General features: G+C 49.6%; 1 protein-coding gene across 1 annotated transcript in view; it reads right to left on the bottom strand.

Moving 5' to 3' along the window:
- The window catches only part of cdh13 (cadherin 13, H-cadherin (heart)), a 67,552-nt gene that overhangs the window by 15,699 nt on the left and 26,748 nt on the right, over positions 1-25,105 (bottom strand). The window contains exons 2-8 of the mRNA XM_079742824.1: positions 24,970-25,093; positions 11,133-11,344; positions 9,675-9,788; positions 9,462-9,605; positions 9,166-9,366; positions 5,791-5,937; positions 5,372-5,671 (exon numbers count right to left, since the gene is read on the bottom strand). Of these exons, the coding sequence (XP_079598950.1) occupies positions 5,372-5,671; positions 5,791-5,937; positions 9,166-9,366; positions 9,462-9,605; positions 9,675-9,788; positions 11,133-11,344; positions 24,970-25,093 (1,242 nt within the window). The remainder of the gene's footprint in view (positions 1-5,371; positions 5,672-5,790; positions 5,938-9,165; positions 9,367-9,461; positions 9,606-9,674; positions 9,789-11,132; positions 11,345-24,969; positions 25,094-25,105) is intronic.

Genomic DNA, 25,105 nt, shown 5'->3' with positions numbered 1-25,105 from the left:
ATAGATGGGAGGGAGAGAAGAGGAGAGGTCGTTAGGGAGAGAGAGCCTATAGCAGAGAGAGAGAGAGAGAGAGAGAGAGAAGAGAGAGAGAGGGAGAGGGAGAGGGAGAGGGAGAGAGAAAGGGAGAGGGAGAGAGAGAGAGAGAGAGAGAGAGAGAGAGAGAGAAAGGGAGCGGGTAGAGCGAGAGCGAGAGCGAGAGCGGCCAGCAGGCCCTCCTCCTCCATCAGTTCCTCTGACACATCGTCACCCTCCACGGCACCCTCCCAGGTCGCCCCACCCTCCCGCTCCCCCTCCCTCCCTCCCCTCCCCCGACCCTCGCCCCTCCCCCTCTGGCCAAGCCGGCTCCACCTCCTCCTCATCCCTCCCTCTACATCATCTTCTTCCCTCTATTTTTTAACTCCAGTTTCCTCTGTCCTCTCCTCTCCCGTTCCTCTCCTCTACACATCCCTCTAGCTCCACTGTCTCCCCCCTCCTCTTATCTCTCCTCCCTCCTCATGTCTTCAGCCCCCTCATCTCTCCTCGTCTCATCTCTCCTCCCCCCTCATCTCTCCTCGTCTCATCTCTCCTCCCTGTAGTAGAACTGAACACGTCAGTCTTCCAGGACCGATTCATCATCCTCCCATCTCCTCCTGTCTCTCTCTCTCCCTCTCCCTCTCCCTCTCCCTCTCTCTCTCTCTCTCTCTCTCTATTCAATTCAATTCAAAAAAGCTTTATTGGCATGAATATTGTGGTAAACCAAACAGTGTTGCCAAAGCATTACAGTGTTACAAATATTATGTATGATAACAAAAGAGAATGTCAGAACAATATGTACATATAACAGCCTATAACAATATAACATTATATATATATATATATATGTATGTACATATATGTACATACAGATGTACATATGTATGTACATAGAAATAATAGTAATATTTTTTAAATTAAATGAATGTAAAGAGAAGCTACATTAAACACCTTATAGGTTACGAATAATCATTAAAATAAAACAAAATAAAAAAAAGTGATGCCTGGTGTAGAATCTCATTCTCACATGTTGTTGCAAGCTGAAATAATCTGTCTTGCGAGGACCGAGCACTCTTCTCTCTCCCATTAATATTTTTAGTTGGTCTACATGGGAGTTAATAAAATATGGCCGAATTTGCTAAAATATATTTTACATTTTTGAATTTGGGGCAGTGGAGGAGGAAGTGCTGCTCGGTCTCTACAGCAGCTTCTTCACACTGCTGGCACAGTCGCTCCTCTTTGGGCAGCCATGATCTTTAATGTCGGCCTGTTTCTATGGCCAGGCTGTGAGCGCTCAGTCTGTACTTTGTTAACATCAGTCTGTGTCTAACATCAGTCACTGTGGTCTCTCTCTCTCTCTCCTCCCCTCCCTCTCTGAGAGGCTGAGAGGGAGAGATAAAGAGAGGAGGGGGGAGATGGAGAGAGGAGGGGAAGGGAGAGAAGGGGGAGATGGAGAGAGAAGGGGGAGAGCGAGAGGAGGGGGAGAAAGAGAGAGGAGGTGGGGGATATGGAGAGAAGGGGGAGATAGAGAGAGGAGGGGGAGCCAGAGAGAGCTTTACTTATGGTAATGGTAGAAAACATTCTTTCATCAGATTCTCCATTCAACCTTTGCAGCCGCTCAGTGATGTGCTGCTCTTAGTACAAAAGGCACCGAATACCGCAGAGACACACGCTGACTTTACTGGTCCAGAACATTCTGATGTACCAACCTGTGTCTTTATATGTAGCTACAATACAGTTAGTGTGTGTGTGTGTGTGTGTGTGTGTGTGTGTGTGTGTGTGTGTGTGTGTGTGTGTGTGTGTGTGTGTGTGTGTGTGTGTGTGTGTGTGTGTGTGTGTGTGTGTGTGTGTGTGTGTTTCTGTGGGGGGTCTCTGTAAGGGGGAGCTACGGGAATCCCTGTGTGTGTATACCAACACACACACATATAAAACAAAACACAACCCTCCCACACACAGCCTGTGATGGCCTTGGACCATGAACTCCCTCTTTTGCCTCCTCCTCTACTCTCTCTCACATCTTCCTCCACTCTCCCTCCTCTCTATCTATCACCCCTTCCCTCCCTCCTCACTCTCCTTCCCTCCCTCCTCTCTATCACTCCCTCACTCCTTCCCTCCCTCCTCACTCTCCTTCCCTCCCTCCTCTCTATCACTCCCTCACTCCTTCCCTCCCTCCTCACTCTCCTTCCCTCCCTCCTCTCTATCACTCCCTCACTCCTACCCTCCCTCCTCTTTCCCCCTACCTCCTTCTCCTCTCTATCACTCCCTAACCCCTCCTGTCCTTTCTCCTCTCAATATCTCCCTCCCCCTCCCCTCCCTCCTCCCTTACCCCCTCACCCTCACCCCTTCCCTGGGGAAACAGTGGGAGGATTATGGGTCGACTGGGAAGCCCACCTATTGGCCACAGCTGAGTAGGTGCATCATGGGAGTTTTGGCTGCGCTACGCAACAGCGATGCAGAGGACTGATCTGAATGACCCTCATCCCACTGAGTGACTCAACATCACTAGTTAACCAGTGACCTAACATATCATCACTAGTTAACCAGTGACCTTACATCTCATCACTAGTTAACCAGTGACCTTACATATCATCACTAGTTAACCAGTGACTTTACATCTCATCACTAGTTAACATCTCATCACTAGTTAACCAGTGACCTAACATCACTAGTTAACCAGTGACCTAACATCTCATCACTAGTTAACCAGTGACCTAACATCTCATCACTAGTTAACCAGTGACCTAACATCTCATCACTAGTTAACCAGTGACCTAACATCTCATCGCGGACCTGCCGTCCGTTGGCCCGTTTCCTTCCTGCAGAGACAATGCAGAGCTCCTTCCTGCAGCCTCTGCTCAGTTTTGCTCAGGTTGGCTCAGATGGGCTCCAGCCACGGACTGAACCGTTAACGCTCCATCAAACCCCTGGAGGGCTCACCCCGGTTTCATTCTGCTCCTCTCCTCAGAGCTGCTCCAGGAGAAGCACACAGGGATGTTGTCAAACGCCTCAGATCTCCTGGAGGTTTCTACAAAGCCACCTGAGCTGAGCGAGGTGAGCGCTCAGGAGATCAGCACACTCTCTCCGTCGCGGTGAAACCAGTCACCAAGTTGAACACGGGAAACACGGTTATTTGAAGTAGATATTTGAAACAGTTGAAGCTGAAAGGATTACCAGCCCAAAGCGTCCGATGGGTAAAACATCAACGTTTAAAGCTTCTCCTCTTCAAACTGTTCATCTCCCCGCACAAACGAGATTAGAGGAACAGACACAGACAAATTGAAATAGAATTGGTATGAATTATAAATAGTATCGGTATAAAAACGAATATTAAAATAAGTAATCTGTTAGGAACCATTTGTTGGAAACTGAAATGGATGTTTTCATTTCAGCAAACGACATCAATTAGGGGAAATCGACTTTAACAGGCTGTAGAACATAGAGCACTGGCTGAAAGGATGAGGAGCCAATTAAGAGGAGATAGAGGGGGGGGGGAGAGAAAGGGAGACAGAGAAGGGAGGAGAGGGAGAGATAGGGGGAGAGAGAGAGAGGGAGAGAGAGGGGAAGAGAGAGAGGGAGCGAGGGTAAGAGAGGGAGAGAGGGCGAGAGAGAGGGGAGGAGAGAGAGTGAGAGAGAGAGAGAGAGAGAGAGAGAGAGAGAGAGAGAGAGAGAGAGAGAGAGAGAGAGAGAGAGTGAGAGAAGGCGCCTAGGCCGGTGCTACGAAAGAGAACCTAAAGCGGAGGATCTGGAATTCTGTTTCAAACACCTTATAGCTCTGATGTCATAGCTCTGTATATGTACCTGGTCAGTTGATGTCATAGCTCTCATGCCAACGCTCTGATCTCATAGCTCCGTTTCTGTAGGTAGGGGGAGATGTGGCTTCGGGGTTAGGTTCAGGGTGGACGGGCCGGTGAGGTTGGGGTCAGGGTGGACGGGCCGGCGGGGTTAGGGTGGAGGGGCCGGTGAGGTTGGGGTCAGGGTGGAGGGGCCGGTGAGGTTGGGGTTAGTGAATCCCACGGCCAGCGGTCCAGTCCCAGCACGGCCTCCAGCTCTGAACCCTGGGGTTAGGGTTAGTCTGACCTACAGCAGGTCAGTCTGTGTAAACACGACTTCATTAACCATTCCACAGGACCTCTCCCTCTGTTCCTAACCATCAGCGTCCCCTCGCCACCGTCACCATGGCAGCAGAGATCCTCCCTCCCCCCTCCTCCCCCTCCAATATCCATCTCATTAGCATTAATTCTTCCCTAATTGAGCTTAAACGAAAAATAATGTCAGCCATTAGGCGGTGTTGAGCCGGTGCCCTCAGCCCTGTTGTCTCAGGGTAAATGTTGACTCTCTGGATCCCACGTGGCGCCCAGGGACTGTAGTCACTGCCTCCCGTCTCCTTTATGCTAAATGTTCTCGGCTGCTTAAGTTATTCTTATCTTTTCAAAGCTTTATTTAGCAGTTTGGTTTTATGTAAATTTTTCTTTGCATTGCATCCAATTATTTGATGCCACTGCATCCCCTGCATATAATGAGCAACAGAAGCTGGTGCTATCATAACTTAATCCACAGCCCTCCATGTGTGTCCTGATGTGTGTCTGAGGCATAAACAGGATCAATAACTCCAGCGGGGAGCGGGGGTTTCTCGGCTTGCCCAGCTGGGGCCGTTACAGATGTGAGCGCAGAGTATCGCCCCCCCCCCCCCCCCCCGACACACCAGGCATCGAGGGGAGCTGAGCGGCGCTATCGATCCGGCTCTTCACCAGAGCTGGACCAACACGCTGCCATGAAACAAAGCTCCTCACAGAACCAGAGGCTCCTTACAGAGAGGCTCCTCCTAAAGGAGAGGCTCCTCACAGAGGAGAGGCTCCTCCTTAGAGGAGAGGCTCCTCCTTAGAGGAGAAGCTCCTCCTAGAGGAGAAGCTCCTCCTAAAGGAGAGGTTCCTTCTAAAGGAGAAGCTCCTCCTAAAGGAGAAGCTCCTCCTAAAGGAGAGGCTCCTCCTAGAGGAGAAGCTCCTCCTAAAGGAGAGGTAGAAACCAGAAACAAGAGCTAGCACCAAGATAACCAAACACTAACATCAAGACAACCAAGCATTAGGATCCAGGGTTCAAACCCCAGCAGAGAGCTTCCAACCCTCAGCAGAGAGCTTAGACTCTTACGGTGGAGGCTGGCCTCTGCTGGTCCAGCTCCACTTCCCTCTCAGGCACACCAAATCAACTCCATGTTAGGAGAACTGTCCTCCATCACCAGAGAACCATAAAGAACCGAACGAACAGCAGGAGGCTCTTCCTCTCCTCTGACACAACAAGGAAACTGGATTAGAGAGAGGCTGAGGAACCAATCCAGCACATCGGGGTCAACCTCAGGGTCAACCTCGGGGTCAACCTCAGGGTCAGCCACGGGGTCAACCTCGGGGTCAACCTCGGGGTCAACTTCGGAGTAAGCCTCGGGGTCAGCCTCGGGGTCAGCCACGGGGTCAACCTTGGGGTCAACCTCGGAGTAAGCCTCGGAGTCAGCCTCGGGGTCAGCCTCGGAGTCAGCCTCGGGGTCAGCCTCGGAGTCAGCCTCAGAGTCTGCCTCTGGGTCAGCCTCGGGGTCAGCCTCGGAGTCAGCCTCGGAGTCAGCCTCGGAGTCTGCCTCGGGGTCAACCTCGGGGTCAGCCTCAGGGTCTGCCTGAGGGTCAGCCTCAGGGTCGACCTGATGTTATGTAGCGATGGTTTTGGCGATTTGTGAGGAAGGTCAAGGGTCAGATTGAGGCCCAAGAGGGGAGCGGTGCATGCTGGGAATCTGACCTGGTATGAGTCCGAGGCCTCGCGGTCCATGGAGCGGCTGACGGAGACCACCCCGGTCTCAGCGGCGATGGAGAACAGACCCTGGGGGTCCTGGTCCGCCCCGGGACCCGTCAGGTGGAAGGTCTGCTTCCCCTGCTGCTCCAGGGACATGACCTGCACACACACACACACACACACACACACACACACTCAGAGTCTCTCAGCTGGTGGTGGAGGAGTCCTCACCAGGTTGCCTCATATTTTTTGTGTATTCTGATATCTTTGATGTATTTATTTCGTTGTAGTTTTAATTTTGACCCCAGATTTGGGTTTTTCTGTTCTTTCTGCTGTGACACTAGAATTCGAACTGGGATGAGTAAGGTTTTATAATATCTTCGATTTGACATCAACTGGCCCAGGGTTCAGTTGTGTTTCAGCGTATGATAATGATAAGAAGAGTATTATAATGTGCATAAGGAGAGTACTCACGTGAGCCTGCCATCGATAGCACGGAGATCAGTCAGCGAGGAACATGTGGACAGAAACACAGGAACCCGTTAGCTAGCACAAAGGTAAACTCGTTAGCATTAAGGTGAACCTGTTAGCTAGCATTAAGGTGAACCCTTTAGCACTAAGGTGAACCTGTTAGGTACAGGTGAGGTGAACACGTTAGGTAAGGTTGAGGTGAACTCGTTAGGTACAGGTGAGGTGAACCCGTTAGGTACAGGTGAGGGGAACCCGTTAGGTACAGGTGAGGGGAACCCGTTAGGTACAGGTGAGGGGAACCGGTTAGGTACAGGTGAGGGGAACCCGTTAGGTACAGGTGAGGGGAACCCGTTAGGTACAGGTGAGGTGAACCCTTTAGCATTAAGGTGAACCCGTTAGGTACAGGTGAGGTGAACCCGTTAGGTACAGGTGCGGTGAACCCGTTAGGTACAGGTGCGGTGAACCCGTTAGGTACAGGTGCGGTGAACCCGTTAGGTACAGGTGCGGTGAACCCGTTAGGTACAGGTGAGGTGAACCCTGGACTCTAGGAGCTCCAGCGTTCCGCTCCTTATGTGAACGCTCTGCTGGCTAGCGGTTTGTGAAACACTCGCGTGCTTCAACAACAACTCTGTTTCTGCGAGCGTTGAGGAGACATTAGGGTCCAACATGAAGGCTCCTGACCCATTCGACTCACTTCTCCACAGACAGCGTTTGGAGTGTCCTCACCAGGAGGTGGAGGAGTCCTCAGCAGTAACATCTGCTCTGTGTTCAGTGGAGGATGTGAGAATGTCATCACTGAACCCTCAGCCTCTGAACGTGTTTGTTCAGCTCCTCGTTACGGCCGAGCGGCTCCGGAATAACGACACCGTTTAACCTCCCGCCGATAGCAATTATAGTCAATCAATCAACAACCAGACCTGTCCGCTGTCTGATAATGAGCTAATGAGATGTATGCTAATGTAGCTCTCTCTCTCTCTCTCTCTCTCTCTCTCTCTCTCTCTAAGATTAGGTATTCAATTATAAATCTATCATTCCATTGGCCAATCAGATCCATCTGATTAAAGTCTCGACCCATCAACCTGGACTGGATCTTCAGTTGATTAGTTTGACATGGACAAGTCAGTACGTAAGAGCCACGACCCCAAGGTAACAATGGCTCACTGTCTCACTCTGCTGTCTACCTCTGCTGTCTCACTCTGCTGTCTCACTCTGCTGTCTACCTCTGCTGTCTCACTCTGCTGTCTCACTCTGCTGCCTCACTCTGCTGTCTACCTCTGCTGTCTCACTCTGCTGTCTACCTCTGCTGTCTCACTCTGCTGTCTACCTCTGATGTCTCACTCTTGTGTCTCACTCTGATGTCTCACTCTTGTGTCTCACTCTGGTGTGTCACTCTGCTCGACTCAGCCCCCACATGGAGATAGTCTTTATATTCCTATTATAATGTAAAAATGGGCCTGTAGTTTGTTTTGACGAGCCACACACTCACACTCACACACACACACACACACACACACACACACAGGTTGGGGGACCATTCTAGCAGCCAATGTGGAATTTGAGATTGGTTTATAGTTGGCTTAACAGTCATCTTGGAAGGGGGAGGGGATGCGGGGAGAAAGAGATGGAGATAGAGAGAGAGAGAGAGAGAGAGAGGAGAGAGGGAGAGAGAGATGGAGAGAGTAGAGGAGAGGTAGAGGGAGTGGGAGAGCAAGGGGGAAATGGCGGGGGAGAGGAAGAGGGAAAGTAAGAGAAAGGGGGAGAGAGAGGGAGGAAGGAGGATGAATTATGTTCTATGGATGAAATGATTGGTTGTGAACTTGATGACAGAAGTTGGTATTGGTGTTAAGTTTGGTGATTTCTTTCTGTGTGTGTGTATGCATGCGTGTGTGTGTGCGTGCGTGCATGTCTGCATGCGTGCATGCCTGCCTGCGTGCCTGCGTACGTGTGTGTGTATGTGTTTGTGTGTGTGTGACAATGTGTGGGTAAATAATACATCTGAACCCTGGGAGTGCTTTGATCTCCAGACACATAAAGCCTCATCCCACAGTCTCTTTGAGGAGCAGTTATCTGGTTACTTATGGATGTGTGCTAATGTAAGCTAGCTCTTTTACTATTCCTTTGTTGTTTGTTGAGTTCAAACTTGGCTTACCCTCGTGCGCACACCCTCTGAGTAGCAAGACTGGTGCCAAGGCAATACAAAAGGGATTTTAATGGAAAACACACGCACACAGCTATTGTGTGTGAGTGTGTGTGTGTTTGTGTGTGTGTGTATATGTGTGTGTGCGTGTGTGTGTGTGTGTGTGTGTATCTGTGTGCGTGTTTGTTTGAGTGTGTGTGTATGTGTGTGTGTGTGTGTGTGTGTGTGTGTGTGTGTGTGTGTGTGTGTGTGTGTGTGTGTGTGTGTGTGTGTGTGTGTGTGTGTGTGTGATGTAGGTATACCCTTGTAGCTGACCTGTTTGTGTGTATGTGTGTGCGTATGTGTGTACCTGCGTGTGCGCGTGTGAGTGTGTGTGTATATGGATGTATATGTATTTGTGTGTGTTTATTATTACTCAGGGCCAGGAGGAAAACACTGCTGAAAACAACAGGAATAATTTAACAGCCTCTGATTGGTTCGAGTTATGGAGGGACTAATACCGTCTGAGTGGGAAGATTTAATTGGCCGTTGATTTTGAAGTGAAACGACTGGTGAGTTAACAGATTTACATTTTTACAATCATTTGTGAATGTTAATACTAATAGAGAATTAATCTATAGATACTTAGAATACTAAAGTGTCATAGATACGTAGACTACACACACACCCACACACACACACACACACATACATAAACACACACACACACACACACACACTTAGGACCAAACTAAATCAGCCCCACACTGGACCCTGGGGGCCATAGACCGGACCCTGGGGGCCACAGACCCTGGGGGCCACAGACCGGTCCCTGGGGGCCCCAGACCGGACCCTGGGGGCCACAGACCCTGGGGGCCACAGACCGGTCCCTGGGGGCCCCAGACCGGACCCTGGGGGCCCAAGAACAGATCCTGGGGGCCCCAGACCGGACCCTGGGGGCCCAAGACCAGTCCCTGGGGGCCCCAGACCGGGCCCTGGGGGCCACAGACCGGACCCTGGGGGCCACAGACCCTGGGGGCCACAGACCAGACCCTGGGGGGCCACAGACCCTGGGGGCCCCAGACCAGACCCTGGGGGGCCACAGACCCTGGGGGCCCCAGACCAGACCCTGGGGGGCCACAGACCCTGGGGGCCACAGATCAGACCCTGGGGTCCCCAGCTGCAGACCAGACCTTTGGGTCCCCAGCTGCAGACTAGACCTTTGGGTCCCCAGCTACAGACCAGACCGTGGGGGCCACAGACCCTTTGGTCCCTAGCCCCAGACCGGCCCCGGGGCACTCACCCTGCCGATGACCCTGGGGAAGGGGCCCCTCTGGTTCTCAGTGACCATCATTGGGGGGACCAGGAGGGACCTCTTCGACCTGGAGCCTGGGACCTGGGGCAGACGCAGGACGTCCTGTGGAGAGAGGAGCAGAGAGGTTAGTCTGAGGAGACCTGGGTCAGGGGTCTCTGCAGTCCTCCAGGGTCTCAGGGGGTCCCGACTCATGGCCCTGAACCAGAGGGACCAGAGGAGGAAGAGGCAGGCACACGGTACACACTGAGAGGAGGAGGAGCTACACGCTGAGAGGAGGAGGAGCTACACGCTGAGAGGAGGAGGAGCTACACGCTGAGAGGAGGAGGAGCTACACACAGAGAGGGGGAGGAGCTACATACTGAGAGGAGGAGGAGCTACATACTGAGAGGAGGAGGAGCTACATACTGAGAGGAGGAGGAGCTACACACTGAGAGGAGGAGGAGCTTCATACTGAGAGGAGGAGGAGCTACACACTAAGAGGAGGAGCTACACACTGAGAGGAGGAGGAGCTACACACTAAGAGGAGGAGGATCTGCACACTGAGAGGAGGAGGACCTACACACTAAGAGGAGGAGGAGCTACACACTGAGAGGAGGAGGAGCTACATACTGAGAGGAGGAGGAGCTACACACTGAAAGGAGGAGGAGCTACTCACTGAGAGGAGGAGGAGCTACACACTGAGAGGAGGAGGAGCTACATACTGAGAGGAGGAGGATCTACACACTAAGAGGAGGAGCTACACACTGAGAGGAGGAGGAGCTACACACTAAGAGGAGGAGGATCTGCACACTAAGAGGAGGAGGAGCTACAAACTGAGAGGAGGAGGAGCTACACACTAAGAGGAGGAGGAGCTACACACTGAGAGGAGGAGGAGCTACACACTGAGAGGAGGAGGAGCTACACACTGAGAGGAGGAGGAGCTACACAGTAAGAGGAGGAGGAGCTACACACTGAGAGGAGGAGGAGCTACACACTAAGAGGAGGAGGAGCTACACAGTAAGAGGGGAGGAGCTAACCCTAAAGGCATCAGCAGCTCAGGAGAAGAACTGTATAATCTCAGAGAGAGAGAGAGTAAGGGGGTAGGAGATGGAAAGAGGAAAAGAGAGGGAGAGAGAGAGAAAGAGAGAGAGAGAGAGGGAGAGAGAGAGAGAGGGAGAGTAAGGGGGGAGGAAGATGGAAAGAGGAAAAGAGAGGGAGAGGGAGAGAAAGAGAGAGAGAGAAAGAGAGGGAGAGGGTGGGAGGGAGGATATGCTCTATCTTTACTCTGTGCTAGGTCATGGAGGCAGAGCCTGTCTGCTGAGGAGGACCCCCTCAGTCCGTCTCACCTGTGGAGGTAATGACCTGCAGCAGAGAACCATCTGTCTGTAAGCACGCAGGTACGCCTCCCTCCCTCCCTGAACTCTGGATTAAACCTCCACTGAACTGTCCAAAGGGTCCCTGACTCACCTGGGGGGGGGTGAATCGGAGGGGTCGACCTTTGACCTCCACTGCGGCGACGTCATCCGCCCGTGACCCCGTGGCGTGGACCGCCATGGTGACGGGACCGCCGTATGGGACGTCCTGCCGGACTACCAGCCTCAGGTTCTCGTCCACCGCAAAGTCCGCGTGGGACACCAGGAACGCCACGTCCTCATTCCCCGCGCAGTCGTCAAACGCCACTGGAGACGGAGACACACAGCGTTAGACCCATTATCTCTCTGATCGTGTTCATCCTGTCCTTATCGCTCCGCTCCCTGAGCGGTCCATCGCCTTGGGCTCCATAATCTTGGCAACCATCACAGAGAGAGAGAGAGAGAGAGAGAGAAGGAGTATATGCTCCATCTTTACTCTGTGCTAGTTCATGGAGGCAGAGACCGTCTGCTGTTAAATAAATTCATTGTTTCCAACGGGCCCTTTGTCTACAGCCTACATGTTATTTGGTACCATCTCCAACCATGTGATGGTGCCGTAACAACCTGTCTCTGTACTGTCTAACCCCTACCTGCTCCTTAATGACCTGTCTCTGTACTGTCTAACCCCTACCTACTCCTTAATGACCTGTCTCTGTACCGTCTAACCCCTACCTACTCCTTAATGACCTGTCTCTGTACTGTCTAACCCCTACCTACTCCTTAATGACCTGTCTCTGTACCGTCTAACCCCTACCTACTCCTTAATGACCTGTCTCTGTACTGTCTAACCCCTACCTGCTCTTAAAGGACACGCATCTGTATTCACCATATATGCAAGATCCTGATTAGTATTCAATAGAAGGACATAACCTCTGCAGTAGCAGCTGTGATTCTGGGTTATTCTCCGTCAGCTGAAGAAGACCTGAGCTGTTGTGAGGGGCTGCGGTCTGCTGGTGAACGGATGAACAGAAGGTTGAGGGTGAAACACAAGTCTTCATAGGGGCCATGGATCCTCCTCCCTGTATGAAGGCGGAGCGGCCCCCAGCTCCTTCCTAACACCACCCGAGCTGCTGTGTGCTGCGTCTCTCTGACGCCTCCTCTGTTGGGAGGAGGTTGATCTCTACGTCGATCTCTGGCTCTGAATTCCAGCGTGGGGTTTGTCCTTAAAGACCGCAGACTTGAAAACAGATTATGCAGCGCGAGGGTAATTCAGGGCTTTGTTTCAGCCCCCCCCCGTCATTAGCTCTGTGTTCTCAGAGCCCCCCCCCACTCCTCTGTGTTCTCAGAGCTCAAAGCGATTCGACAGAGCGGAGACGCCTGAGGTGGATCCTTAGAGAACAACTGGCTGCGCTGTGTTCCTCTATTCCGTCTCCTCCGTCACCGCGCTCCCTCTGAGCTCCACCCAAGACAGATGCTTTATTTACCCAAACAGGAAGAGGGGATCAATAGAAAGAGCAGCACGGCTTTTACGTCAGCGAGATCTACGTCAGTCGGACATCTGTCTATTAGAAACGCTAATGCTAAAAGATGGCTGCTGAGAGGCTCTGATGAGCTGTCATGTCTGCTCCTTCCTCCTCATCGCTGAAGGAGGAGGGGAGGAGGGAAGTAAGGGTGATGAGGAGGATAGAAACAGAGTGATTGATAAACTTTGAACAGAGTGAGAGCGAACAGAGAGAGTGAACAGAGAGAGAGTGAACAGAGTGAACAAACGGACGTGTCACTTGTGCAAACGTGGTGCTAACTGATCCATTCAGAGCGGGCTGCGTCTCCTCGACTCCTTTCAGTGAGCAGGAGGAGAACCCGTCGCTCCTTTGATTCTCCGAGAAATTATTGAATTTTGACGGCCGTGCGATTTTAATTTAATTTGTGTTTGACCTCAAAGAAGTGAAATGACGATAATGTGAGGATGTGTCCAACGTCAAACAACATGGACGCCTCCTCCATAGACGTCAAACAACCTGGACGCCTCCTCCATAGACGTAATCAACATGGACGCCTCCTCCATAGACGTATTCAACATGGACGCCTCCTCCATAGACGTAATCAACATGGACGCCTCCTCCATAGACGTAATCAACATGGACGCCTCCTCCATAGACGTAATCAACATGGACGCCTCCTCCATAGACGTCAAACAACCTGGACGCCTCCTCCATAGACGTAATCAACATGGACGCCTCCTCCATAGACGTCAAACAACCTGGACGCCTCCTCCATAGACGTAATCAACATGGACGCCTCCTCCATAGACGTAAACAACATGGACGCCTCCTCTGCAGACGTAAACAACATGGACGCCTCCTTTGTCTCACGTCAAACAACATGGACACCACGCTCAAACTCACACACACACCCACACACATACACACACATTCTGACAACCATGGGTGAGGTGGCAATGACATCCTCCCCCAGTTTGAGTGATGCTGGTGTCCATGACAAGGTCATCTGGGTACTTTGGTCGACTGTGGTTGCCGCATTCTTAGTGCAAAATGATTCTGGGCACGGTCCATACCGCACTGACCACCCGGTACGGTAACGACCCGGTATGCTAACGGAGGCGCCCCACAGCACCTAACCCTACTACAGAACCCCAGAGAGATCGACTCCTCTAATGTGCAACAGGTAATGGGCCCGTACAGCTAATGTTTGTGTGTGTGTGTGTGTGTGTGTGTGTGTGTGTGTGTGTGTGTGTGTGTGTGTGTGTGTGTGTGTGTGTGTGTGTCTTTGTCTCTGTGTATGTTCTTGTGTGTCTGTGAGTCTGTGTGTTTGTGGGTCTGCGTGTGTGTGTGTGCGTGTGTGTGTGTCTGTCTGTCCACTGCTCATACTCTCTCCTCGGCAGACAGACCTGTGATGCTTACGTCTCCAGGCTGGTAATTACTTTGGAGTTATTTATCCAAATAACAAAACAAATCTATTTTTAGCTGAAAAGGAGCTGGCAGAGAGGCAGTCTGAAGTTGGCACGACAGAGAGCGAGAGAGAGCGAGCAAGAGCGAGAGTGAGAGAGAGAGAGACGCTTTTGAAGAACCACATTCTGAACAACCCACTTAGCACATGACTGCTGACACATTCCTGTCAGGCGAACACATGATTAAAGGATAAAAGAAGATATTTAATGGGACTAAGATGACAGGTGAGGCTAGAGGGACCAGACCCAAGAGGGACGGACCCAAAGCTCCGTCCCACGACAGTGAGAGGAGACGTAGAGAGACATATCGGGAACATCCTATTCTGTGCTAAACAAAGAGATAAGAGCAGAAGGGGAGAGCCTCACCGCTGACTGCAAGGGCCTTGTGTTGTTTACAACACAAAGCAGCTCCTCAGCACCCAACCATCCACTACAGCTCAGTCCCTGACCCTAGCCCTGACCCTAACAACCTTAACCCTGACCCTAGCCCTGACCCTAACAACCTTAACCCTGACCCTAACCCGGACCCTAACAACCTTAACCCTGACCCTAACCCTGACCTTAACCCTGACCCTAACCCTGACTCTGACCATAACCCTAGCTCTGACCTTAACCTTGACCCTAACCCTGACCCTAACAACCTTAACCCTGACCCTAACCCAGACCCTAACAACCTTAACCCTGTCCTTAACCCTGACCCTAACCCTGACCTTAACCCTGACTCTGACCATAACCCTGACCCTGACCATAACCCTAGCTCTGACCTTAACCCTGACCCTAACCCTGACCCTAACAACCTTAACCCTGACCCGGACCCTAACAACCTTAACCCTGACCCTAACCCTGACCTTAACCCTGACCCTAACCCTGACCATAACCCTGACCCTGACCATAACCCTAGCTCTGACCCTAACCTTAACCCTGACCCTGACTGACCATAACCCTGACCATAACCCTGACCTTAACCCTGACCCTGACTCTGACCATAACCCTGACCCTGACCATAACCCTAGCTCTGACCTTAACCTTAACCCTGACCCTAATCCGAACAACCTTAATCCTGACTCTGAGATTAACCCTGACCCTGACCCTTAACCCTAACCATGACACACCACTCCCACTCTCTTTGAGCTCTGATAGAAGACAAGTTCCATCCTCTGCAGATAAAGTGGCTCAAATAAAACAGATAATTACTGCTTTTGAACTAATGTCAAAAGATCACTTCTCTGCTCTCTAAAGATCTACGCTAGAACGACAGAGCTAGAACGACGAAACACCTGATCCATCGGGGGGGGGGGGGGGGCTGCGAATGGGAGGAGAACATCATATCAATGTTGACGGTTTATATGTGATCCCCAAAATAATCTGCTCTCTAAATTCCTTCAAAGCCTTAATTCAGAACATCTTGTTGCTAACAGGCAGCGCTGAATTAAACATGCTTCAGATCGGAGATGATCGGAGACCTTGGAGCTCTGGACCCAGAATGTTAAGCGAGAGAGCGAGTTTTTAAAACCTTTTTATTTTCACTTTATCAATTTCGCATCACTTAAAACAAAAACAAAATCAAAAAGCAAAACATACAAAACAAAATAAAAAACAAATAAACACACGTAATAATCACTCCTTCAGGCCAACCCTTCCCGGAATACAAGTTCTCCCTCTTCCACCTCGCACAAAGCTGCTCCAAAACACCACCATCTGCTGAGTCTCTAGATCTTTCATTTCCCTGTAAAATCTGTAATCTATTAGGATCCTTGACCTCAAACTTCTGGCCAAATACACCTTTAAATCAACAGCCAGGTTGCACTCAATCTTTCTCTTGCAGCTTATATAAATAACCATTTTTGATTGCCCATTATAAAATTTAAAAGTTCACACTTGTGACTGCAGCTTTTCCTATATTTAAAACCAAAAGTAAAACCAGTTTCGTGAAAGATTCCCCAAAAGCCATGAAAAGCTTCTCTAAAAAGGGGAACAGAGTGGAAAGTCTGGGGCATTCTAAGTCTGGGGCATTTCAACAGTGAAAAATGGTTTCCCTCTGCAGACAAAAAGGACAAACATTAGAAACACTGGGATTTAAAAGCGAGATAAAAGAGTTAACAGCCACTATTCCATGTAAAAGTCTCCATTGTAAATCAGCAATCTTCTTGACCAATGGTGGTTTGTACAGTGCCCTCCACTCAGGCCTCACATCCTCCTTGACACCAAGAGACCATGAGCCCTCCAGGGACTGTCTGTTTGACCATTCAATTTTTTCTTGTTTAAAACCTTAACACAGAAGGAATACGCAACTTTACCTTTTAAATCACTAAAACCAATTTTCTTTGTGTTTAAAAACGTGCCAGTACAGTCTTTAAAATCAGGGACAATGTCAAGGTTAGGGAAAGGATCGTCACCGGAAACCTTAAACCATTGTAAAACATCCTTAGAAGAACACACTCGTTTCCAGTCAGTTGTTGTCTTCAATGGTTCAGTGCTTGTTGGACGAGCCGCATTGATCTCACCCCCATTCGTCCAGCCAAGGCTGCGGCATCCTCCAGGTCTGGCCCGGCCAGCTCCACCACCTGCCCCAAAGTTGTGACCTTTGATTTGCAAAACATTCCTTGGAATGTTGGTCCGAAAGTACCATGCCTTGAGAAACGTCCCCCCGAAACCACTGGTTCATTGAGCAGCCCGTACAATGAGGCGGGGCAAACAACCCTTTCCTTCTTAAAAAGAGTCCACACGTTAAAAACACTGCGGTAAAGATCAGGAATGTTGTTAAAAAACACAAGGGCTCAAATCTAGTAAAAAACAGTGATGTATCCGATCCATATTCACCAAAACGTCTTAAAATGGAACATGCAAGGGGTTTCCACACCAAGTCCTTGGGCCCTGTTAGAAATCTTCTGATGAACTCCAGCTGGAAAGTGGCTCTTCTACTGGCCACATGCATAAATCCATGTCCGCCTTCTTCCTTCTGGAGGTACAGGAGGCCCTGGGGTAGCCAATGGAGTTTATCCCAAAACACATTCACCAAAATAGCCTGCACCTTGGGCAGTAGATCAGGTGGGGGGTCGACACATGTAAGCCGGTGCCACAACATGGATGATACCAGATTATTTAAAACCAGCACCCGGCCTTTATATGATAGCTTAGGAAAGATCCATCTCCACATCCTGACCCTTCCCTCAACTATTTCCAATGTGTTTTCCCAATTTCTTTTCATATAATCCTTGCTTCCAACAAACACACCCAAATACTTTATCCCACCCCTTTTCCACACTAGCCCACCTAACAACTTAACACCTGTGGCTACACCTTCGCCGACTGCCAACGCCTCACTCTTAGCCCAGTTGACCCTTGCGGACGAAACTACGCCGAAGTTGTTTATAATATCCTCCACGATAGAAACGTCTCTTTGACTCTTGATAAAAACCACAACATCATCAGCGTAAACAGAAATCTTAAAACAACCATTGCCCCCTGGGAAAACTACACCTGACAATTTCTTTCTTATGTTATGGAGTAGGGGTTCTATGGCCAGGGAGTACAGCATCCCCAACAGACTGCATCCCTGCCTCACACCTCTCTGTACTTCAAAAGGGCCACTCAAACCACCATTGATCTTCAACATACTCTCAATGTTACAGTACAGAACCTGGATCATGGCTATGAAACCAGGGCTGAAACTGTTACGTATTTTAAGCACATAAGCTGCCCCCACATAGCCACAAGGAAGCAGGATCGAACACACAAGCTGCATTAACTCCACATAGCCACAAGGAAGCAGGATCAAACATATAAGCTGTAATTACTATACATAGCTACAAGGGGAGCAGGACCAACAAATAAGCTGCAATAACTACTCCAGCCACAGATGGCAGCAACTTTAGACAGGTGAGGAAGCCAAAGCCAATACGTCACATAGGCCGCGCCTACTTCACATAGGCTTCGCCTACTTCACATAGGCCACGCCTACTTGATACAAACAGGGAGCGGGAGTCAGATGAGGTCAGAGACATATGGCAGACCCGTTGACAGCCCCGGGGAAAGCCCCCAGGGGCTGTAAGATAGCTCTGCGGTATCTCTCTCCACACGTGTTAAATACAATTCCCTCCTTTTGCTTCATAGTTACCATACCGAAATACTTTAACAAATAAAGTGAGTTAAAAGCGACCCGGATTGAACTACTTTCTTCAAGAACACGACAAAACCAAAAAACTGCAGCGTGTGCCACAGGTATTGATGTTCAACCCGGTCAAAAGCCTTTCTCTGATCTATGGAAATAAGACCAGTCTCTACTCCCAAAGAGCCAGAGACTTCCAAAAAACCTGAATTAACATGACATTGTCAGTGATCAGCCTGCCAGGCACACAATAGGACTGGTCAACGTGGATCACCTCCGCCATCCCCTTCCCCAGCCTCGTAGCCAATGCCTTGGACAACAACTTATAGTCTGTGCACAGCAGAAAGACTGGCCTCCAGTTTTTAAGCTGCTGCAAATCACCCTTCTTAGGAAGCAGCGTGATGACGGCCCTCCTGCAGCTTAAAAGTAGACACCCTGAGGCCAGACTGTCTCTGAGGACATCACCGACGTCTCCACCGATGACTGACCAGAAAGTCTTATATAAATCTGCAGGCAGACCATCAATGCCAAGAGCCTTGCCACTTTTCAAACCCAAAACTGCAGCCTGCAGCTCCTCGGCAGTTAGGACTTCCTCAAGGGCTTTGTTGGGCTGGACCTGAGGAAGACCCTCAAAAAAAGGCAGGTCTCTGTCAGAAATATCTCTGTCATTTTTTTTGTACAGCTCCTTATAGAAACCTGCTGCATACCTGCATATTCCATCAGGATCAGACACAGTTGCTCCGGTGTCAGTGCGCAAAGAATGGAAGATCTTCCTCTGACCATTCCGGCGCTCAAGGCTGAAGAAATAATGTGATGGGGCGTCCATGTGCATTGCATCCATAAAATGGGACCTGACCAGCGCCCCCTGTGCTTTGACGCCCAGCAGACTGCTCAAACCTGTCTTTTTTGCTGTGATTGCCTCAATACGGCCTTGATCTCCTGTGGACTCTGCAAGAGATTGCAGATCCACTACCTCAATCTCCAGTTCTCTCATTGACCTGGCTCTGTCCCTGCTAACATTGAGAGGATACTGTTGACATAGTTGTCTGACCCGGCACTTGCCCACATCCCACCACTGTTGTAAAGAGGTATAATCCCCCTTACTCTTCCTGTACTCAACCCAAAAAAAATTAAAAACCTCTACAAAATTCCTATCAGCTAGAAGAGTAATATTAAAATGCCAAAAAGCACTTTTTGTTTTTACCTTATTGATTAAAACTGAGCAATGTACCACACAATGGTCAGTAAAACCAACAGGAATAATAAAACTGCTTCTAAAAATACTGAGGTGGTGCTTAAAACAATAAAACCTATCTAGCCTAGCTAGTGATAAAACATTGTCTTTTGTGTGAGCCCAGGTGTACTGTTTCTGAATACCATGGAAACTTCTCCACACGTCCCTCAACTCACAAGACGCAGTTAGACGTGTGAGTCGCCTCAGAGAGGCAGGATGAGGCTCCAGGTGATTCCTGTCTAATTTAGAATCTTCAGTACAGTTAAAATCACCTCCTAAAAATAAATACTCATCACTATGCTTATTACTTCGTCAAGTGTGTCAAAAAACAATAACCGGTCAGTCCCTTTGGTTGGGGCATAAATATGAATAAAAAACATTTTCACGTCTTCATACTGTGTTTTAACTTTTAAAAGTCGTCCTTCCACTACCATCTCCTCATTGTATGAAACTGGTTCAAAATTATTGGAAAACAAAATGCCCACTCCACCACTATTAAAAGACTTGTGACTTAAAAAGACATCTCCACTCCACTGTATGAATAAAATGTCAAGTCTCTTATCTTTAAATAATTGATAGAGAGCAGCTCTTTTAAAACAGTCCCTTGCACCATTCAGATTCAAAGTGCCAATTTTAAAATCACAAATGGTTTTAAAAGGGAAGGGCTGCATTGAAAGAAACACACTTATACAATAAAAAAGAGAAAACTGCTTAAAAACTCATCATTGGAAGAAATCTCAAATTTCGCTTTTACAATCAATTTTTTAAGGCGAAATATTTCCTGATCAGAAAAAACACTGTCAGAAGATTCCCCAGTGTTCCTTTTCAAGCCAATATGTTTTACGGACTCGATAAAAGCATTCAGATTGGGGAAGTACTTTCCCAATTGTATTCTGTGCCCTTTTGTTTTGTCTAAGAATCTTTTGATGCTTTCAAAAGAATAATCAGTGGGCCTATCTTCTTGTTCTTGGGGTTGAGAATCATTCATCAATACTGTATCAGATTCTGTAACGGAAGAAGAGCTTATTATTCTTTTTACTTTGGAATTGTTCTTTGCGGCACCTAATTTCTTTCTTTTACATGACGCTTTCAAGGAATCCTCTTCCATTACCTCCTCCTCTTCTTCTTCTTCCATTAAAGCATGTGGGCTAACATGTTGCCCAAGGTCAGACCTTTCCTGCAGCTCCTGTGCCACCTCATATCCAACTACACACCCCTTCTGCACGACAACGACGTCGGTACAACCAATGGCCCAACAAAACCATCCACCACAGCCACCGGGGGAACAATCGTGACGACCACCGGGGGGCCCGCATCAGCGGTGGCCATCGCGGCCGCCAGGGGCACCGCGGAAATCGGGGGGACCGCAGACGCAAGGGCCGCCAGTGGCACTGAACAAACCGAGAGTACTACGACCGCGGCAGGCGCCGGGAGCACCGTGACAGCGGCCCGTGACGGGGGCACCGCGACGGCGGCTGCAGCAGCAGCAGCCGCCCCCGGGGACACCACGGCAGAGGCAGCAGCCGCAGCCGGGGCGACCCCGACAGTGGCAACCGCCTGCGCCACCGCGCCAGCGGCAGCAGCAGCGGCAGCAGCAGCGGCAGCCACCGATGGGACCCCGTCAGCGGCAGACGCTGGGGGAGCCCCCGCACCACCGCTCAATGATGCACAAAAACGGGCAAAATGCCCCTCATGTCCGCACCTGAAACACTTCAAATTGTCCGAAGTGGCAAAGACTGTGTAATCAAATTTTTCTACCTTGAATTTCAAGACTAGATTTAGATCGGCTTCATTATTTTGAGACCATGAAAACATATCTTCTGTAGGTAAAAACATGCTTTACACGGGGGGATTTCCCCCCCAAGTCCTACCAATTTTATGGGCTACACCAGGTGTCCGTACCGGCCCAGTTCTCTCCCTAACGCATCGTTGCTTACGTACGGAGGAACGTTCGAAATTATCATCCTTCTTGCTGGGCTTGCAAACGGCAGAACTTAAGTAAATAAATCACGAATCACTACTCCACTCTCCACGACACTATTAACCTTATCCACACTATCTAGAAAAATGACCACCGCACTGTTCATCCGCGAGCCAAACTACACCCCACTTTCTCCCCAATCGCCAAGCAACACTCCTCCACAGACACCTGAGCAGCGGGAGAGTTTTACGCCATACTGCCTTGAAAGCTTCTCCCCACCCGCCTCCGAACTCGTACCTGCGGGCATTTTGCCCTGCCAGGCCGGTAACGACGTTAACGTTAACGAAGTTACACGAACATTCCAAACAAATTTGACAAACACAAATTAACCGACCAAGCTAGAGAGGTTATTAATAAACAAAACGAACATACAAAAACAAAAAAATAGACAATAATAAAGTTAGAAAAATCGCTCACTCACCACGCCAAACTCCGCTCTCGCTCACATTCACTCACGCATGCGTACGAGAGAGAGAGAGAGAGAGAGAGAGAGAGAGAGAGAGAGAGAGAGACAGGTCATTAAGGAGCAGGTAGGGGTTAGACAGTACAGAGACAGGTCATTAAGGAGCAGGTAGGGGTCAGACAGTATAGAGACAGGTCATTAAGGAGCAGGTAGGGGTGAGACGGTAGAGACAGGTCATTGAGGTTCCCTGTGTTCGATGGATGAGATCCTTGCACTCCACTACTAGCACTCCCTCCTCGCCATGCACACACACACAGACACACAATCACCAGTGTTGGGAACGTTACTTTAAAAAAGTAATTAGTTATAGTTAATGAAAGTAACTAGTTACCAGGGGAAGTAACTATTTGCGTTACTGTAAAAAAAAAAAAAGTTGCTCTATGTCAAAGAACTTCGATTTTTCTGAGCAGTTTTCACTTGGCCTTAATGTGTTAAATGGTTGAACAGCCCATTCAAGGCCTTGATATACTTGCAATTGAATTTTAATTTGCTTGGTTGGTCGGTCTCCTCACTAGCAGTTTGTGTTTGGAGCCAGGGGTGCGTTCGGATTACGCAGTTTATTCAATCAATTCATAGTAACACACCGCATTTAACGTACAGTAACGGTGACGTCGGTATAACGACGGAAACAGTAATTAGTTAGATTACCCTGTTACTAAAATAACGGCGTTACCTCACGGCGTTCTTTAAAACAGTGTTATTACAATCACACACACAAAATTATGTATAATGGTGTGCATTAGTGTGTCACTGCTCATGCATATTCATACAACACCTGCACACCCCCCCCCCCCCCCACACACACACACACACACACTAATGGTCCTGTCTGTAATTACAGTCATTTGTCAGAAAGCACACCTGATTTATGGTTGAATTTAAAGTACAGCCAGGGGGTGGGGGCACAGTAATAGTCGGTCCTGATGCATTCTGGGAGACGGAGGCCCACTGGAGTGGGGGTGGCTTCTCTTGTGGAGGCTGTGTTTGTGTGTGTGTGTTGTCTATTCGAGCGTGTGTACTTTATGCCTTGATGTGAATGTCTCAATGTGTATTTGTGTGTCTCACGGGACAAACAAGTTTTGTGTGTCACACGTGTGAGTTGTAAGTTTGTTTTAGATGTGTGTGTGTGTGCGTGTGTGTGTTCGCGTGTGTGTATCTTTCTGTGTGTGCATGTGTGTGTGTGTGTGTGCATGTGTGTGTGTGTGTGTGTGTGTGCGTGTGTGTGTATCTTTCTGTGTGTGCGTGTGTGTGTGTGCGTGTGTGGTGTAAGTGAGTCTGGGTTATTTCCGTCTCAGGTCTCTTTGGGCCCCCTGATGTTTCCCCGATGTTTCTCTCATCCATCACCATGCCCCCAGGGGCCCGAGCAGCTGAACAACCCCCTGAGGAGCCGCCATGTCAGGATCAATCTAGAGCCGCACAGGCCCCTCCCCCTGCCTCGTCTGCTAGGGGCTTCTGGGAACTGTAGTTCACTGCTGGGGGAGTCAACAGGCTGTCAGCGCTGATCGATCAGTTCTACTTTGGGGCCTAAGTCCTGTTTTCTTCATGTGTTGGACTAAAAGGAGATGCATTATTAAACACTTTAATCACACAGTCACACACATATCCCAACAGGATTGGGCAGCCTATCAAATGACAACCTTAACGCCATCATTCTTATGAGTGGCACTGAAGAGCAGCGGTAATCAATGATAGAAGATAAAAACACATGGCCTGGATACAGATCAGTACGAACAGGGATAGTGTGTGTGGAGATAGATGTTTAATGCTCAGTGTGTGTGGAGATAGATGTTTAATGCTCAGTGTGTGTGGGGATAGATGTTTAATGCTCAGTGTGTTTGGGATAGATGTTTAATGCTCAGTGAGTGTGGGGATAGATGTTTAATGCTCAGTGAGTGTGGGGATAGATGTTTAATGCTCAGTGTGTGTGGGGATAGATGTTTAATGCTCAGTGTGTGTGGGGATAGATGTTTAATGCTCAGTGTGTGTGGGGATAGATGTGTAATGCTCAGTGTGTGTGGGGATAGATGTTTAATGCTCAGTGTGTGTGGGGATAGATGTTTAATGCTCAGTGAGTGTGGGGATAGATGTTTAATGCTCAGTGTGTGTGGGGATAGATGTTTAATGCTCAGTGTGTGTGGGGATAGATGTGTAATGCTCAGTGTGTGTGGGGATAGATGTGTAATGCTCAGTGTGTTTGGGATAGATGTTTAATGCTCTGTGTGTGTGGGGATAGATGTTTAATGCTCAGTGTGTGTGGGGATAGAGAAATCCTGTGGGATTAATAACCACAGTTTGATCTTTTCTTACCACATGATGACATTCAGAAGAGGAGGGGGACAGGGGGGGGACAGACACACACACAAACACACACATGGACACACAGGCACACACACACGCACACAGACACACGCACATGTGCACACAGACACACAAGCACGCACAAATGCAGAGCCTCACACGTGCGCGCACACAGGCATACAGACACGCATGCACACACATGCACAAAGACTCACACAAGTGCGCACACAGGCACAGAGACACAGACACACAAATGCCAACAGACCAAAGCCGGCAGTTATCCAGTAGAACAGCAACAACTCATCACAGGGAGAAGTCCAAACATTCAAAGGCTGGTTGAGCAGGCAGTGTGCCATGTTATTGTGTCTGTCTGTCTGTCTGTCTGTCTGTCCGTCCGTCTGTCTGTCTGTGTGTGTCCTCCTCACCTGGCCCCCCATGGAGAGGGTGTGTGTTCAGCAGACACCTTAATAGAACCACTGCTACCGCACGCTGAAGCTCCGCTGACCTCCTCCTCCTCTTCCCCTCCTCCTCCCAACTCCTCCACCCCCTCCTCGCTCTGCTGGTTCCCCTGATGACCCCCCCCCCCCGTCCAATCTCCCCAGTAAACCAGGAGGGCAGAACAACACACTGTGAGAGGCGGGGAGGTGGGGGAACCTCATCAGCTCCTCTGCACAGCGTCAGGGTGTGTGTGTGTGTGTGTGTGTGTGTGTGTGTGTGTGTGTGTGTGTGTGTGTGTGTGTGCATTTTTTACATTAACCGAAAATGCACATCCTTGGTACAATACACAACAAATATAGCTGTGACGAAGTTTAAGTGCGGACAGACAACACCCAACCTGCCTGTCCTCTCCCCTCCCCTCTCCTCTCCTCTCCTCCCCCCCCAAGGAGGTCAGTGACTCACGTTGGGCCAGGGCCCGGTCCTTCCTGAAGGCTCCGCTGTAGTCCAGCTGGTAGTTCTTCACCTGGAAGCCAGGTACGCAGGCCCCGCCCCCTCCGCGGCCCTCCTGGGCGTGGCCATGGAACATCTGGGAACACAG

The sequence above is a fragment of the Pollachius pollachius genome (genome assembly GCF_949987615.1).
Source record: "Pollachius pollachius genome assembly, chromosome: 9".
NCBI lineage: Eukaryota > Metazoa > Chordata > Actinopteri > Gadiformes > Gadidae > Pollachius > Pollachius pollachius.
Note: the sequence above shows the minus strand (reverse complement) of the source record. Positions and strands in the feature narration are given on the sequence as shown.